This window comes from Montipora capricornis, chromosome 2 (assembly GCF_036669925.1).
Source record: "Montipora capricornis isolate CH-2021 chromosome 2, ASM3666992v2, whole genome shotgun sequence".
NCBI classification, from domain to species: Eukaryota; Metazoa; Cnidaria; class Anthozoa; order Scleractinia; family Acroporidae; genus Montipora; species Montipora capricornis.
In genome coordinates, this window is record NC_090884.1 from 49,826,769 (window position 1) to 49,839,268 (window position 12,500).

Genomic DNA, 12,500 nt, shown 5'->3' on the forward strand with positions numbered 1-12,500 from the left:
AATTACACTTAGTTCACAACTGTGGGCGTGTGGGACAAAGAGATATATGCCATGAAAAAACGGCCGGGTATAATTAATTTTTCTAGAATCGCTCCACCACATGTCAACTGTATAAATGATAATCTCAAATTCTTGGGTTTGGTAAAAGAAAGCTGTTCTCATCCAGATAAATTTGCAGTTTTGAAATCCAACCTTAAAACTAACTTCTGGTGCAAACTTTTGTCTTCCTCAGTATTATCTGCTTCGTCCGACACAACAGTCAAAGTCTGGGATTCAACTCGTAGCTTCTGCATGTCAACTCTTCGCACCCATAAAGACTATGTTAAAGCACTTGCGTATGCTAGCTGCAAAGAATTGGTTGCATCGGGAGGACTAGATCGACAGATTTTTCTTTGGGATGTCAAAACGTTAACAGCCCTCACAGCCACAAACAATACAGTTACAAGTGAGTAAAATTAATTTTATTTGATTTGTAGTCTAATTGGTCAAATTACCAACCATAAGGGAATTGCACATTCAAGGTTGTGAAACTTGACAAAAATCACCTAACCACTCTCCAAGCCATACTGTTATGTGTAAAGCAGACTATTACTACCCTTTAAAGGGCTCGTGACATGAAAATTTTTATTTCCTATTTGAAAGTCCACATCGAAAAAGTAACTTTTGCGAAATAATTTTTTGATTCAAACAAGTGGCAAATTTTCTGTGATTTTCTAATATCGTTCAAATTGCCTGCCATTTTGGCACACCACTCGCTCAAGTCTTCTCTCAACTTATGACGTAGATTCAGGAACATGTGATTAGAGAACATGAGGATTTGAGAGCTGATGTGAAAAAAATAGCTGAAAGATGCGTTCCGCTTGATTAACAACACAACTGATCCTGAAAAAAGAAAAAGTATGCACGGGAGTTCTTTCTTTGACTCATCGAGACCACCATGTACTTGTAGTTCTGGGTTTCAGTGCTATAGTGCTGGCTGACTCGTCGAGACCACAATTAGTCACCCCAATTTCTTCTTTTAAAATCCTCAATTCTTTCACTTCCTGATTCAGAGGCACTTTCCTCAATGATATATAGACATGATAGATTTTTTTGTTTACTGAAAAATACCAAAATCGATCGCAGGATGATACCTTGGTGTTGATCAGTAAGAAAACATAGGAACCATGCCAACAAGCATTCCTGAATCTACATCACAGCGCCCCCAGAAGGGGTGTACCAAATAAAAGTAGGATTTTAAAAATTGTAGAAAATTCGCCTCATTCAAATCGAGAAATTCTTTCGCCAAAGTTCATTTTTTAATATAGACTTTCGAATAGAAAAAAACATTATGGGCTCTTTAAATTGAATTCTTCTTTGTCCCCTGAACTTGTTGTGAAACACAGGGCCTATGTTTTATCACCTTCATCTGAAAAGACCCAAAAAGGCTAACTCGCTGAAGGTTGAAGGCATTACATTTTCTCCTATGTGAGGAAGCTTACTATTGGTCTGGAAAGGGTATGAAGCCACAAACTCCTGCACCTCAGCTAATTATAGCTTAACCAATCATAGTTGCAGACAACTGAGATTATGAAAGCGTTTTTAAAAAATTATTTTGGCAGCTATAAAAGACTGCCAATCACCACTTTTTACAATCAAAATGAAGGTTATTCTATTTTGACTTGTAAGTAAAAACGAAAATTACTGTTTCCCCTCCGTGGCCAAAAAGTTAAAACTTCAAAACTTAATCTCAGTCCCTTTTTTTGAAATTCTTCCCAAAGAGGGTATATCTATAGGTGGACAACTATCTAGTAAGTTCTCTGTTGGCCACTCTTGGGGAATGTTGGATCATGAACACCTTTGCTGTACGTAGTCAAGAAGTCTTGTACACAAATTATCTTTTTTGTTGTTGTGGTTATTAAGGGTCAGTGCAAATTCTCGCATTATTTTAACATTGTCATTTATAGCTATTAACCACTTTGATTATTTTCTGTTTTTGACTGTGTGATGTACAATTAATTGTATTAAAATCAACTTTTGATTCATGATGATGATGATAATCGGGGAGGAGGAAGAATGTTATTATTATTATTATTGTTGTTTTTATTGTCACTATAGCAGTATTTTACATCTGGCCCAGGTTGGTCAAAGCATGGTTAGTGCTAACCAGCATTAAATACCTTGGAAACTTGTAGGTTTTGATACCTCTTAACCAATGGGTAGCACTAACTAGGCTTGGAGGAACCGGCCCCTCTATGCTATCCTATAGACTAGTTTACCTAAATGGTAGATTAATGCTGCCAAGGGGAAGGAGCTCAGCCACTAAACCACTGCTCCCATTGTTAACATGAGGAACTCCCACCATGGGTAAGAAAATATGGTAACCCGTCTGTGCAAAAAAATGTTGTTTTGGTCACCATACGAATTTACGACCACCCCTCCATGTATGCCAGTGTGAAACTCCATCGTGCAACCCGCATTTTTTGGTGGGAACATCTTTGATATTGGACATCCATATTATGGTTAATTGACACCTGTCAAAACAAGGTATCTGCTGACCAGTATCACATGTCCATATTGTGGGCTCAAGTTTAGAGCTCATGGCGATCAGCTGGTTTTTTCAAGTTGACCACTGACCAGGTAAAGGTTTTCGATTGGATCGCAGGCTCGAGCCAGGTTAACTTATTGTTAGAATAAATAACACAGGAGCTCCACTTTTAGGCTTGGCTAAATCTATTTAGTATAAATATACAGGTGATTATACAAAATCATGCGCTCTCATTGGCTCGCTATCTCAGATTATCAGCCGATAATCACGTCAACGGACAAAATGGCTGCCAGTAAATTAGATGGTGATTATCTTACATGGTGATTAAATGAACTCATTATCAGAAATGATGTTGGTATACCTAAAAAAATCTCTTTGGGTTTCTATTGCTGTTAATAATATTTTATTATTGTTTGCATTTCATATTTCTGTCAAATATGATGAATTTATTTTAGCGTCATCTTTGAATGGTCAGAAAGACTCGATATACAGCTTGGCTCTGAACAGCATAGGCACTGTACTCATCTCTGGATCAACAGAAAAGGTACAATAGAAAAGGTGCTGGTTGAATAACATGTCTTTAGAAGTCCTGTCTACATTCCGAAAATGTTTGATTTGTTGATAAATGGTTAAGGTATTTAAGTCATGAAATTATTGTAGGTAAGTTACAACAACTTAAACTGGTTTAAAGAGAGGGTGATTGATGAAACTTAAAATATTAGTGTAAAACAAGTTACAGTATAACTTAGGTTTCTTGTAACTCATGAAATTGTAAAAACCAGTGGAAATTTAAACTTGTTTGTAAAATGTATTGAATTCATAAATAAAAACTGTAAAGAAAACTGAAAGTTAAAATAATTAAACTTGCTTACTCATTAATTTTACTTACTCACTTCATCACTGACTGACTGACTTTTTGACTTACTCACTGATGTACATACTAACTGAGTTACTGACTGGCTGTTTGCCTGATAAACTGACTCTCTGACTGACTTACTGACTCACTGACTAACTCACTTACTGACTCTCTGACTTACTGACTGAATGACTGACTTTGACTTATTGACTGACTTACTGACTCACTGACTGACTCTCTTACTTACTGACTGAATCTCTGACTAACTCACTGAATCATGGACTGACAACTTACTGAGTGACTGAATGAGTTACTGACTGACTCACTGAGACCCCTGTTCTGCAGTTTACATGGCATAGCACACAGAAAGAGCAGCCCAAGTTAACCATTTCCTATCAGGGGTGTAGTTCGCAGCCCAACAAAATATTGCAGAAAAAAGTTGATACAGGTTTTTTTTTTTTTAATTTTATCTTACCAGTATTTTGTGATTTTTTTTCTTTTGCCAGATTTTGAGAGTATGGGATCCTCGCACATGTGGAAAAGTAATGAAACTCAAAGGCCACACAGACAATGTAAAATCCATCATTATCAATGATGAAGGAACCCAGGTGCAGTACTGAGAAATTATAGTTATAATAATATTGTGATTTGAACAAGTTAGTAGTTGTGTCTCTACTGGCTACCTATATCAAGTTGAATAACATAATTACATGTGAGAAAGTGCTTTGTTTCCTTTTCAATCACTCAAAAGTGGAATTGTACATGTAAAAGTGACTGTATGGCTGAGCTTCTGACACTTTAGAAAGCCATTTTCCCATGAAAAACGTCTTTCCAACTCCTTGAAATTCTTGGTATTTCACTCTTTTCCAACGATTCTTTACTGCACTTAAATGCTGTTCCAAAACTAGTGCTGTTCCTTTCATCTGTAAGGTTTATTGGTTGGACAAATGAAACAAGACAATACAGTTTTAACTGTAAAAGCAATGGCTCTCAAGTACAGTAGAATAACAACTTTCCTTTTATTCCTACATCTTCCTCATTTGACAATCTTTGCCTTTCATAAACATGAAGACTCATGGTTGACTTAGTGTGGGTTGATGTTATGTGAAGACTTAGTTCTTCTCTGTTGACATCCTTGACTTTCTTGAATGTCATATCTTTGTAGCAAATAAATTTGATAAATGTCACAGTGTATTACTTTACTCTACTACATTTTCCTGCTGTCAACCATGAAATATATTGGTTATAGGTTGTGAATCATTTTAACAGAAACTGCAACAGTGGATTTGAATTTTTGTACCCATTAACCCAGCCTTTTAAAGTAGTTTTTGAAAGCATACCAGAACTGAACTGTTGATTAAATTTGTGTTTTGTGAAAGCGTCATTTAGCTATATAAAATTATGTGCCAGTTTTCATCCTACAGTTACCGCTTGTTTTTCAGTGTCTGTCTGGAAGTTCAGATGGAACAGTGCGCCTATGGTCATTAGGCCAGCAAAGGTGTATCACCTCATACAGAATTCATGGTGAAGGTGTGTGGGCATTATGTGCTGATGAAAACTTCACTGGGTTCTATTCAAGTGGTCGAGATAAAAATGTGATGTGGACAGACCTGAGTTTGGATGATTCATCCACTCTTTTGTTCATGGAGGATGCTCCAGTTTCAGATGTGAGTTTGTGGTTTGACGCAACCATGAATAATTATTATTATTTCAAATCAAGATATTTTCTTTGAAACCCTCATCTTTCGAAGTCCAAAGGTAACTGTTCATGTTTACGTGACTTGTGTAGTGAGTATTTGTGTTTGCAGGTAACATGACTGTTCTCTGACTTCTTTCTAGTTTTAGTTAGTGTCTGGTTCAAAATATTCTCACTGAGAGAAACTCTGAATGACATAAAATAACACATTTATGATTATAATAATAATAATTATTATTATTTTTGTTACAACATGATATATTATGCATCAAAAACTATTTGAAGCTCTTTATTGGCATGGAATTTTTTTGAACTGATTCTTTCAATTTCAGTACCTTTGGTGAAAATTGTCAGTAGTGCAGTAGCAGCTCTTGTAACCTGCTATTGTTTGGAATTGCAAGCAGCGACTATTGTTTTGAAGTCTAAGTCATTTTTTCAATACTTTTTAGTCTTTTGTGTTTGGTTAGGGTAGCTAGCTAATCACATTATATGTTACAAGAGTTGCTGTCACCCAAATTCTTGGCCAGTCCTGTAATTCAGTTACTTTGACTGCATTGACTGATTACGATCAAGTGATACTGTAAAGCTTTACATGCATCTTTATGCTGGTTTTACCGTACCATTTGCTAGATACCTACATGTTCATCAGTGTTAAAACATTTTTCTTTCAAAAATCTAGCTGGAGCTCTGCCCAGATCCTCATTCTCTTTGGGTTGCAACAACTAATTCTACAATCAACAATTGGGTAAGCAGAGTGTCTGATTGTGAGATGTAACATTTCTTGCCTGCCACCAGAGAAAATAATCTATGGTTACTGTGCGTGTATACATGAAATTTAAGCCATTATTGAAATGTCAAGGCCAACCAATGCTTTGAACTGTGCACATTGGTTGAATTAAATTTGTGGGAAGGACAAATTCCCGGGGCACACAACTTCAATTTTCGGAAAATATCTGTTCTGAATACGATTTGAGATCTAGAATTTTAGGAAAATTTGTTGTAAAATTTCTTGCTTGTCTGCCTCTCCTAGGATTTTCGAACATCTGAAAAATGGTATAATTGCCCATAATTTTTAACGGATTTTTACCCTAAAAAGGTCACCTAGCATTTTCGGAAGCCTTTTTTCTGGCTGAAATTTTCGAAATGGTAAGTTTTGATACCTATAATTTTCGGATCACTAGACTTTCAGATAGGAAATCCGAACAGATGAAAACTTTTTAGGGGATAAAATTATGCCTATGTCTACCGTTTAAATACTAAAGTACGTTTAACAATGCTATGTTTGAGTGGTTTTGAACTACATTCTCGTTGGGTGCCCCTGAAATTCCTTGTCAATTTTTTGCAGTCAATAAAGATCCCTAACATAAGTGATCAAGAGAATATGGACGCCAATGAGTCAGACACAGATCCTCAGCCAACTTGTCTAATGCCAAGAAAGACCTTACCAGGTGATGCTTGTTTATACAACTTGTACATATCCTTGCCGTGACCTTCTGGCTTCTCGTTCATGACTTTGTTCAAATAGTCCAGGGAAACGATTATTTCATCAGCAGGAAATTAAGTCAAGTTTATTTTTGTTCTTCTTCAGGAGCACCCAGCATACGTAAGTTCCATGTGTTAAGGAACAGGCGGCATGTGATTACCAAAGATTCGGAGGATAAAGTCACAGTGTGGGATGTGTTAAAGGTAAGACATTTATTGCTTACAAGTGACATTGCGTGCGCAGTTGCTAGTTCTGGAAAAAAATTACAGCCGTTTCGCGGACGGTAAGTTCGCCACCATCAGGAAGTCATGTGGTACCCGCTTAGAATGATTTCGTCGTTAGCTGAATCTCTAAAATTCTTATGTCATTTACGACGGTAAAGGGGACGACCCCAAGACTTACCCCAGTTGCCTCATGGGTACCCTGTGCCTCGAAGGCTGTGCAAGAAAGGACGAAGTAAGGCAATAGAACAGAATTGACCGCGCGCATACACCTTATTCCAAAATCTCCGCCATTTTAGTATTCTTTTTTTGATTGCAAATTGGCCCTTTTGGCCTCGTTCAAGGTTAGATATTCTTTTGAATTTTAAGTTTGAAAGACACGGTCTGATTTCTGGACTCGGAGTATCATGGGACTTAAATTTAGGGTGCGTTCGATTGACCCTATTCCCGAATAAGAATACGTCAGTGGAGTCATTTAAAACGGCATGTCTGGTGTTTTGAAGCAACAAGGATAATAAAGATATGTTTAAAATAGCATTTTAGGAGGTGTTTGACAATTTTAATGTGAATCTTCGTAAAAAAACGAAGGATTTCTAACCTCTATTCCACGTAGTCCTATTCCGGAATACGGTCAATCGAACGCACCCTTATTGTAATTTTGGTTCATTCTGAGCCCAGAAGATCTTGAAAATGGACGACATTTACATCCATTCGTAACTACGTCCCCTTTAACTGTTCCATTCTTGATAGTGACACTTGTAGATTTTACCATGTCAAACACCAGTAGATTTTCCGCGTCAATGGGGGACCTCTTAGGACTCCTAACTGAGAGTGAGTAGGGCAGGACGAAAAAATGAAGGAGGCTGAATTGTTGTGTGTCTCTTATTAAGGAGGAGGGCGGAATGATCCGGAATGATCCATTTCCAGATTGTACAGCTGCTAAAACAATCTCTCTGTTTGGTATAGGCTTGTAAGGTGGAGGAACTTGGCAAGGTAGACTATGACGAAGCTATTAAGAAAAGAAGCGAGATGGTGTACGTACCCAATTGGTTTTCAGTCGATATTAAAACAGGGGTGAGTTGTGAAGTTAGTCTATCTACATGTCTAGTTTAGGCAATTGCTCTTGTTTTGCTCTTCTGCGTTTGATGAACATGCGACGCTTTCTCGACCGTTCTTGCATAAACCCAATGATGCCTTTTTTTATAGCAGAGACCGTGACGCACAATCCACCTGACGCAATATACCTCGTTTTGAACTGAAGTAATCTTCAGAGTCAATATTTTGTTCCTGGGGGTCGGCCGAGGAGTTTTTTTTTTTGACGGGAAAACATCTCTCCCTTCATTTGCTTTCGTCACAATTTCATTTTCGGGAGCTGAAGCAAATGAGCGAAGAACAGCACATGGAAGTTGCTTTTTCGCATTGTTGGACAGTGGTTTTCGCGGCAATTTTTTTGGAAGTGCATGCAAGGAGAACATAGTTGTGTGAGACCAACTGCGAGGCTGAGTAAGCTAGACTTGCCTCAAGTCGACCACGGAGTAGAATAGGTTTAATAATAATAATAATAATAATAATAATAATAATAATAATAATAATAATAATAATTTAATTTCAAAATTCTCATTAATAATTCAAAACTATTTACAAAAAGTCACTATATAAAAATCACAATATCTTCCAAATACATATATCAGATAGTACTTAAAGAAACCTATTTACAATGAATGGGTAAAAAAAAAAAAAAGAAAGAAAATGTAAACAGACAAAACAATTTAAAACGTATGGATCCCTAAATGTCCTTTTAAAAACGTCAATAAATAGCTTCTTCAGTGTTCTCAATTTCTATATCAGTATTGCGAAAGTCCCATGATTTCCTTACAGTGGATCTAGTTCCTCTGAGACAGATTAATGCAGATCTCAGAACTGTGCACACAGCTCCTTTCTTGATAGCAATCAACTCTGCTAGTCTGCTGTGGTAGTTCAAACACTCCTTTCCCATTCCACCAGTTGTTGTTAAAATCTGACGAGTGAATGTTCCATGTTCGATATCGAGCACTCTACTTCTCTTGTAGATGCTAACGATAAATTTGGAAGAAAGTGACTGTTTTGCTGCGTGGATCTCAGTTACGGATGTAGCAGGCTTAGAACCTAAAGTCATTGATGGAAAAGGTAGGGTTTCACCATTATTGGCCAACGTTTGTCGGGTGGCGTCCAACTGCCTTACTGCAATATTTGCCAACATTGGACACGAAATTTTTGCCTTTGCGTCATCCCTGACAACAGGTTGGCCAAATGTTGTCGGCCGCCCAACAATATTGGAACGAAATCAAGTGAAACTATAATCCTCGCAGTTATGAATACAATTTTAGCAATTGCGTAGAGAAGCCTGAAATTTTCAGAAAGCCACTGTTGTTGGCAGCTGTACATTTGGGGGTTTCAATGTTCCCGTGATGAATGAATCAATGAACGAAATGATATATGAAATGATTGAACTACGGGTATAAAATCAAGTGGAGCTATGATTCTCGCAGTTATATGATTCACTTCATACACTGTTCTTATATGATTTCGTTCATTGAATGTTGGAACGGTTAGGGTATAAAGAAACGTTTCTTTTACGACTCAAGTTCTTACCCCACAGATGCGCTGTCGCAAGATAATGTATTTTGTTGACATAATATTCGCTTGAAAGGTAACATGACATATGTATATACAAGTCTAAAAACTACAAAAAAATCGACTGTTTTTTGACTTCTTTGCATTTTTGATCAACCAGCGTTTTTTCCTCTTAATGTTTTCAGTGCTTGCCTCAGATATCAAACATGGTAAGTGAAAAGAACTAAGGACTTTGAGAGGCTTACCTTCATCAACCACCAGTTGAGGTCCTGAAATTTTTTATGTTTTCAAAGATTTATTGAATTTCATAGGAGTTTGTGACGTTGTATGGAGAACAAAAACCCATGGTTCTTATTCGCTCATTTGTGAGTCACATGACTTTTGAGATTATGCGGTTCCCATTGCATGTTGAAAACAAGCATGGCCATTTTGAATGAACCAAGTTATTTTGATCAAAGCTTCCCTGTCTCTTAAACATGCTACTACAGTGTTGATATCATTGACGGGTCAATGATAGGTAGAAACGGAACAGCATGTTTGCCTTCAGTGAAGAGATTCATCCTATTAACGAAAGATATTGACGCCAGGGGAACTTAAATGTGCTCAGAAGAAGAGTAAGACAAAAGTGATCCCCGTATCAAACGACTGAACTTTTTTTTACGGAGTACGCGCCCACGTTGCTCTATCTCCTGTGACGTCACCGGCGTGGTCATGGGACTTTTTGCAGTCGCAATCTTGAAAGAGGCAACGCTAGGTTGTCGAAACGTCGAATCACTTGTTTTCTGCGTAATAAACTCGTCGATAGAGTATTTATTAGCTAACCTTTGGAAGTGGAAAAACCAAAACCAGTAGTCAGGGCTGAATTTGCATGCGATTGAGTGGACTTGTATTCGGGATTGCCGATTTATTTTCTATAAATCGCTAACTAGCTGGGTTTCCATTTCATTAAGCAGAAAATGTTGCGTTCAATTGAAGGGTTTCCCAGTGGTTTGTTAAGTGGAGTGCCCAGCTTGACAGCTAAAGGCCCTTCCACTTTAAACTGAAGCGTTAGATTTATGTTTATAGTTTTATTCGACGTGATTACGTCTTTCTGTACTTCAATATTTGACAGTAAATTATGGAGTGTTGCTGCTGCAAGCGTTACTGGAGTATTGGCCAGAGACTTACTCAGGGACAGTGGATGATGCAGATCAAGAAATGGCGCGAGCCGATTCGCCAGGTCAGCTTGAACTACTGCCCTGTAAGTGCAGATATGTCCAGCAATGCACGTACCGGTAATTAGAAGCGCGACGATTTTCATTAAGCGTCAAAAGCAATTTATATGCTTCCTATTTATAGCAATAAGGTAGGGGTAAAAGTTAGCGTTATTTCATGGGAAGGGGGGGGGGGGGGGGGGAGGAAATGCAGCTATTTCTCGTTACTTGAAGACGGGAATTCATATTATGGGACCCTTTGTATTCCCAGATGCGAGTGATGTTGAAGGTGGGTAGAAGGTCAGGGGGACACTTCGAGGAGCTTATTTAAATCGTCGTGTATCTTATAGGCCATTTCCGAGTTCATGTCTGCCTCCTCTTGAAAGCGAGTCTAAGTGCGAAGTTTTTGTGATGGTAATTAGTTCTACTTTACATATGAATGAAAACTAATTTCCGTAAGAAAAACTTCGCACTTAGACTCGCTTTAAGGAGGAGGCAGACACGAACTCGGAAATGTCCTATTCAGTGTGCGCATTTCTGGACATAAGTACTGTATTTTAGAAGTCAGTCCGGTTCCTACGCATAAGTCACTAGCATCTCATGTTCATCCGTGTCCTGCCAATACAATAGCCAGAGCACTGTCACCTTTATTATGATGTAACTAGGGCAAGCAAGTAAAAAGTAATAAAAATAGTAAGAAGATTCAGTGTAATCAGCAAGTCTAAGATTTCTATTTGGAAGGCTACAAATAGGACTTGATTGACCTGAGGGGCGCAATAGGTATTTTTCAGTGGTTCGTGTGCAAGGAATATTCCTCGTCTTTGGGCGCTGAGTCTTTATTTTTCTCGACAGAAAGTGGAGATGCTAGTGCGAGTGAAGTCAATCTCAACCTCGAATCTGTAAGTACAGTCTTTTTATTACGTCGGCAGGCATTGGGATAGCCTGGTGCCACTTTATCGCAATCGCATATCTCAAAATGACGAGCTAGTTGCTTAGAAACGGGCGACAGGACAACTGAACACTCAGAGTACCAGGCAGGATTCGAACCTACGACCTCCGGAACACCGCCGGTCAGAAGCTCTTACCCATTGAGCTGCTTGAGCTTTTGGAGAGCCATATAGCTTATTACAAAGTTTCCCACTTATCTGCGGGCTCTGCAATGTCATGGGCCTCAAATGCGTAGGTATGTCCATCGCAGTAATGATCGCAGGAAGACAAGGAAACCCAGACATAGCTTCGTTGTTATATCGAAGGTGGGATATGGATTTATTACAGAGTCCTACTCTTGGAAGGAAAGTATATTTTACCTGCTCTCTCAGTCGCGCGGGCACCACGCTACATATGATGTGCTATGACATCAGAATCTGCTGCTAATCAACTTTAGTATATACTAAGACGGAAAACAATGGATAGCGTTGAACGCGCGCGCTTATTGGCTACTCAAACTCCGGATATCCTCTGCTATTTTTCAACACATGGTCATATGTTCATAGCGCTCTCAATATTCGTCGTGCGTACTCAACAGGTATCCTGCGATATACGTAGTTTTGTGTGTTGCGGAGAAAAATGGTAGTTTTTCCAGCTTTTTTTTCCAATAAAAGTAGAAAATTGTGCATTGTCATCATTGTGTTGAATAATAAAACAATTATCCTGCTCAATCCTGCCGAATATCGCCTGATTTTAGTCAACTCAGCCTACGGCCTCGTCGGCTAAGTATCAGGCAATATTCTGCGCGATTTCGCAAGATAATTGTTAACTATTCACCTCCGAGCATTTCGCGCGGAATTTGCGCCCCAAAATGTTGAAATCTTTGCAGGAATAAATCAGTTAAAATTACATTTTTGTTCTGTATTATCTCACTGTTTTAGTACATACTAAAACAACTATTTCATCTCAGTGTCGGTGGCTAGT

General features: G+C 38.2%; 1 protein-coding gene across 1 annotated transcript in view; it reads left to right on the forward strand.

Moving 5' to 3' along the window:
* The window catches only part of LOC138025558 (WD repeat-containing protein 48-like), a 28,046-nt gene that overhangs the window by 7,028 nt on the left and 8,518 nt on the right, over positions 1-12,500 (forward strand). Inside the window, exons 3-14 of the mRNA XM_068872753.1 lie at positions 233-445; positions 2,983-3,071; positions 3,890-3,991; positions 4,826-5,050; positions 5,759-5,824; positions 6,425-6,527; positions 6,668-6,765; positions 7,750-7,857; positions 8,853-8,949; positions 9,582-9,605; positions 10,508-10,615; positions 11,442-11,488. Coding sequence (XP_068728854.1) covers positions 233-445; positions 2,983-3,071; positions 3,890-3,991; positions 4,826-5,050; positions 5,759-5,824; positions 6,425-6,527; positions 6,668-6,765; positions 7,750-7,857; positions 8,853-8,949; positions 9,582-9,605; positions 10,508-10,615; positions 11,442-11,488 — 1,280 coding nt within the window. The remainder of the gene's footprint in view (positions 1-232; positions 446-2,982; positions 3,072-3,889; positions 3,992-4,825; positions 5,051-5,758; positions 5,825-6,424; positions 6,528-6,667; positions 6,766-7,749; positions 7,858-8,852; positions 8,950-9,581; positions 9,606-10,507; positions 10,616-11,441; positions 11,489-12,500) is intronic.